Genomic DNA, 6,439 nt, shown 5'->3' on the forward strand with positions numbered 1-6,439 from the left:
AATATATATATAATTACTCACATACATACAAACATACAAACAGCATTTCAACAAATTATATATACAAATGTCTGTGACCTCAATTCTTTTGCAATATGTCTAATTTCAAACTCTTTCGACACAGTTTACATACGTTTTTGTATTCACATACAAACTTATACATACATACATACATACATACATACATACATACATACAGATACATACGCACACACACGCACACGCACACGCACACACACACACATAGATACAACCATGTATCTCAGTCATCTGTTATGTTGACATATTTTGCTAGAATTTGTATTTCGTGTTGACATTCTTTGTAATTAATATTTCCTGCTCAAATTCCAAAGAACAGTCAGCCGACGTTTATGTTCCTGGGATTACAGAACTGGTGTGTCATTGAATGTATGATGATAAACAGACAGACAGATATATAGATAGAAAGCCAGACAGACGGCCAATTGTGCATGCGTGCATGTATACACGTATATATATATATATATATATATATATATATATATATATATATATATATATATATATATATATATATATATATATATATATATGTATGTATGTATGTGTGTGTGTATGTCTGTATGCCTTTTATTTTCTATAAAATTCAACTATATATATATATATATAAACACATACATACTACATATATGTATATAGATGGCTGAGATAATTATGAATCGATAAATAGATAGATAAATAGATGGACAGACAGACATGTATATACTTGTACAAACATATGTATGTATGTGTATTATGTATGTATGTATGTATGTATGTATGTATAACAAGATATGCAGGAAAAAAGAAAATATTAAGACTAACTGAGCATTAATAATATATATAAATGTATAAGTTTGTTGAGAAACCAATTTTTTTTTTTGTTCCAATTCTTTGTCTCCTATATTTCTTTCTAAGCTGTTCTCATTTCAACATGAAATACCATACATAACTTTTTGCTTCTGCAACAGTAAATCTTTCAATCTTTCTGGTTTACATTTTCTTAGCTGATTTAATTAATTACTTATTTATTTTTCAGAAAAGAAATTATTCTTATTGAAACCCAGGCTATCTAAAATTGCAATATAATTCTTCAGAAAAAAAACAGACTAGTTAGCAAGAAGCATCTTTCTCTTGCCTCATCTCCACTACTACGACCAATGATAAATATGTCACCATTGCGACTGCGTCTAAGACGACGACGACAACAAGTTTGTTAAGGAGTATATTCTGTTCCTTCTTAAACTCCCATTTTGTCGTGTAGTTTTGCAACAACCTAGTATGACTCCATTTTGACTAGTTAATGGTGTTACATTCCTACTTCCAAAAAATGAAGAAACAAATGAACCCCCAAATTATCGACCCATAACCTGCTTAATAACAATGTATAAAATACTAACATCTGTCTTGACTGAATATACCTAAAGTTTTTTTAATAGAAAGGATGTAAACGTGATTCCTATGGTTGTAAAGATCAGCTAATCGTCAATTAGAGGATCTTGGAAGATTGTCACAAACGACACAAAAGCTTGTTGATAGCTTGGATAGACTAAACAAATCTTTTGATAGTCTACCATATAGCTGGATTAAGAAATGTCTGGGAATGTATAAAATAGCACCTACTCTGCGAAACTTCTTGCCTGTAAGTATGCGATCATGGAGAACCACACTGACTTTGAACAGTGACAATGAATCTCTAAATGCTGGAGATGTAAGAATTTCATGTGGCATTTTCCAGGATGACTCTCTATCACCACTCCTCTTTTGTCTAGCCTTAATGCCTCTCTCGAAATTGCTCGATGATGTACAATACGTCAATAAAATATTTGATAAAAATATAAATCATCTCATTTACAAGAATGATTTAAAGCTTTTTGTAAAAAATGATCAACAACTACAGGGCTTACTAGCGATTGTTAAACAATTCAGTGATGATAAGAGGATGCAATTTGGCCTCGATAAATGTGCAAAAGCTACCTTTATCAAAGGAAAAATGACAGAAACATTCATCGTTAATCTTGACCAGCATAATACCATAAAGGAGTTAAAACCAGTGGAGAGCTACAAAAACCTAGGGGTATTTGAAGGTAATGGAATCAAACATTCAGTGATGAGGGAAAGGATCAGAAGAGAATGTTATCGCTGGGTAAGGGCAATACTCAAGACAGAACTGAATGCAAGAAACAGGATGGATGCGATCAATATTTTAGCCATACTGGTCGTGACTTACAATTTCCATATCATTAACTGGTCAATTACTGAAATATGTAATCTTGACAGAAAACTACGAAAATTGTTGACAATGCATAGAATGCACCACCCTAAGGCAGATATAGAACGACTTTACCAGCCAAGAAAAGAAGATGGCTGTGGACTTTTACAACTGGAATTAAAAATGAAGATTGCCACAATTGGCCTAAACACCTACCTGAAAAACTTTGATGACTGGATGTTAAAACTTGTCTTAAAGCATGAAAACAAGAAAGCATCATACTCAGTAACAAAACAGGCAAAGGCACCCATCTCTCAAGTACTTTTGTTTTTCCAATCTCTTCCAAGTTGTAGGAAATTGTCGTATACGTTACTCTAATTCAGAAGCAATATCTCAAACAGCTGTGCGTGGATTGGCTTCGACGAAGACTCTTAGTTGATCGTTGTGAACATCCGATGGCCGACCACTACGCTTATCATCTTCAAGACTCTCGTCACCGCTACGAAATTTCTTGAGCTACCATTGTGCTGTACGTCCATTAGTGGTCCTTTGGCCAAACGCATCGTTGATATCGCGATCTGTTTCAGCAGCTTTTCGGCCTAGCTTGAACTGGAATAAGAAAATTGTGCGAAATTGCTTTTTGTCCATGTTGTATTCAACGTTCCGGAAAAAAATGGCCTAATTATTCAAAAAGAAAAAGAGTAACACGATTAGATTGAACAAAAAACGGGCTTTAAAATTATATATAAAGTCAAAGTAATTTAACGAAAATTAATTTGAAAATGCATCATTTAAAACCAAAATTAAAAATTCCGCAAGAACTTTCTTGACAACCTAATAGAATATAAGATAAGTAAACAAGTAGTAATTTTTAAGTCATAAAATTAAAATATTATCTATTGAAAGAAAGCTTGATAATATTGTCTGTCTAAAGAAAGCTAAATAGAAAAAGAAGGTAATTATAAATATTTACAAATGCTTGCCGATACAGTGATGTTTGTAAATATTTATAAATGAAGAATTTTGCAAAGGCGGTGAAGTTTGTCTTCAAGATCTTTTTCCGTTTTTGGCGGTAAAGAGAGAGAGAATAAAAGAAAGAGAGAGAGACAAGGAAAGACAGACAGACAGACAGACAGACAGACAGAGATAAAGAACGCGTAGACGTCGATGGAAAAAAAATAATAAGTCTCCGTGTGTATACCGTTAATGTAATCTTGTGTAATTTTGGACTATGTATGGTTACGTATAGAAAACAAACTAATGTACACACACACACACACACACACACACACACACACACACACACACACACACACACACACACACACACACACACACACACACACACACAAATATACTGATTTGTTTTGAAGTTTGTGTTCTGCTGTATTAAATATACTCATCCATCTGTCGTGGAGAATGAATCAGGCAGAAGGTGGCGGTTAGCCAGAGAGAGACAAAGGCGAAGAACAGCCAATCTCACCCAGGAAGAACTGGACACAAGAAGATTAAACAATACTTTAAGGTTATTAAATCAATCACAAGAAGTGAGACAAGAGAGACGAGCGCAAGCGCAAGAAGACAGGCTCGAAGACGTTAAAATTAAAAGGAGCACCTAATTGCACAAAGGAGAGATATTCAAAGAGAGAGAGAGAGAGCAGCAGAAAAGCGCCAAGATGAAACAGAAGAGCAAGCGGCAGTGAGGAGAGACTATCTAAGAATGAGAGCATCGCAAAAGTGACAAGACGAAACGGAAGAGGGAGCAGCAGAAAAGAGAGAAATCGAAAGAGAGAGAGAGAACATCGAGGAGAAGAATGGAAGAATAATGGTTAATACTGAAGCGGACCATCCAAAACAAGGCGAACTCATTGCTGGCAGGGTTTTCACTAGAAACGTAGTGTTGAAGCAATTACTGAGATAAAGGTTGTAAGGATTTTATTTTAATTTTATTTTCCGTATCATTTTCATGCCGTCATTTCTGACGGCACAGGTATACTAGTAATAATAATAATAATAATAATAATAATAATAATAATAATAATAATAAGAAGAAGAAGAAGAAGAAGAAGAAGAAGAAGAAGAAGGAAGAATAGTTTCAAATGTTGGCACAAGGCCAGCAATGTCTTAGGGAAACGAGTGAATCGATATCATCGTCCCCAGTACTCAACTGGTACTTATTTTATCGACTTCGAAAGGATGAACGGCATAGTCGATTTCTGCGAGTTTTGAACACAAACGTAAAGAGCCGAAAGGAATGCCACCAAACATTTCGTCCGGCGTAGCAACGATTCTGTCAGCTCATCACTTTACTAATGATGATGATGATGATGATGATGATGATGATGTTATATTACATCATCATCATCATCTTAAAGACAGCGAGCTGACAGATTCGTCAGACTGTCGGAATAAATGCTTTGCGGAAATTTGTTCTTTACATTCTGAGTTCAAATACCACCAAAATCAGCATTGCCTTTCATCCCTCCATGGGTCGATAAAAATAAATTACTAGCTAATTAGAGTGGATAGTAATCACCACTAACTCCCCCACCTCAACATTTCTGGCCTTGTACCTAAATCAGAAACCATATTGCATATGTATTAGAATATGTTGTTTACTAATTTGTATTTTGAAATAATGTCTTCCCTGGATGCTGTCGTTAAATATCAGAGGAGAATGACTCTCCCGGAGGCGGGTAGGGCGAAACAAAAGTGCTGTTCACCGTAAAAAGGGAAATAATAATAATAATAATAATAATAATAATAATAATAATAATAATAATAATAATAATGATAATAAAAAATCCCAGCAATGGCTGAGAAGCTCAGGACTCAAAGCAGAGACTGAAGGATTTTTAATTGCTGCACAAGACCAAAGCCTCCCCACCAGAAATTACCAAAAACACATAATGAAAAGAAATATAACAAGTAACTGTAGAATATGTGGAGATCGACAAGAAACAATAAATCATATTATCTCTGGCTGCCCAGTCCTGGCTAAGAAGGAATATATATTCACAGACACGACAGAGCTGGGACCTATATACACTGGAAGCTATGCCAACATTATGGAATAGCAACAGAAAAAAGATGGTATAAACACACGCCAGAAAAGGTCACAGAAAACGAGAAAGCAACCATACTCTGGGATATGCCAATACACACAGATAGAGAAATTAAGGAAAATAGACCAGATATAGTTGTCAAAGATCATGAAGGAAAAAAATGCCTTCTAATTGATGTTTCAATACCAGCAGATGACAACGTTTCTCTAAAAGAAATGGAAAAACTTTCAAAATACAAAGACCTGGAAATAGAGATAACTCGAATGTGGAATCTAAAAGCAGAAACAATTCCTATCATAGTAGGTGCCTTAGGTATAATAAAAAAATATTCAGACAAATACATAACAAAAACACCAGGACTTACAAATATATATAACATACAGAAAATTGCACTACTGGGTACTGCACACATTCTACGCAAAACACTTTCAATACAGTAAACATAAGAGCACCACAGCAAACCACAGCACATACCCAAGGCGCACAGAGCTGCGCTCGGTAGTGAAGTGAAAGCACGTTATAAAAATAAAACTACTGAACAATAATAATAATAATAATAATAATAATAATAATAATAATAATAATAAACAAGGTTCTTTTGTACTTGAAGACAAGAATGCCTAGAAAACAGTATTTTTGAAAGGGCAGAGCTGTCTGTAGTAGAAAGGTCATTCGATATGAATTGCTTCAATGAAACGAAGACGCAATATCAGAGAGCGCATAATGTGTCAAGTGGAAGCATGAAACTGCCTGTTTCTCGAAATGTCTGGGACCAATTTCTACAAACCTAGAGCTGGAGTATCAAACGTGTAGCCCATGGTAATGTTTACTCGTGCACTGGTTTTTAACTGATATATAACAAAAGAGTATTGTTAGATTTTAAATTAATTTTAAAATGTTCTGTAAAATAATATTCTTTTCTACTCTAGGCACAAGGCCCGAAATTTTGTGGGTGTCAATTTGTAGACAGAATTTACAAATCCCGTTTAAGTGTATAAAGCTCTAGAACAAAATACAGTGAAAAAATAAAACCTCTAGAACAAAATACAGTGAAAAAACAAAAGCTCTAGCACAAAATCCAGTGAAAAAACAAAAGCTCTAGAACAAAATACAGTGAAAAAAAAATATAGAACAGTGAAAAAAT

General features: G+C 34.3%; 1 protein-coding gene across 2 annotated transcripts in view; it reads left to right on the plus strand.

Moving 5' to 3' along the window:
- The window catches only part of LOC149134616 (uncharacterized), a 34,641-nt gene extending 29,701 nt beyond the window's left edge, over positions 1 to 4,940 (plus strand). For both annotated transcript variants that reach the window (XM_089354988.1, XM_089354989.1), the window contains one exon: positions 1,058 to 4,940. In XM_089354988.1, coding sequence (XP_089211114.1) covers positions 1,622 to 2,608 — 987 coding nt within the window. In that variant the 5' untranslated portion in view covers positions 1,058 to 1,621 and the 3' untranslated portion in view covers positions 2,609 to 4,940. The remainder of the gene's footprint in view (positions 1 to 1,057) is intronic.
- The last annotated feature ends 1,499 nt before the right edge of the window (positions 4,941 to 6,439 follow it).

This window comes from Octopus bimaculoides, chromosome 7, assembly GCF_046866305.1.
Source record: "Octopus bimaculoides isolate indiv1 chromosome 7, ASM4686630v1, whole genome shotgun sequence".
Classification (NCBI taxonomy): Eukaryota; Metazoa; Mollusca; class Cephalopoda; order Octopoda; family Octopodidae; genus Octopus; species Octopus bimaculoides.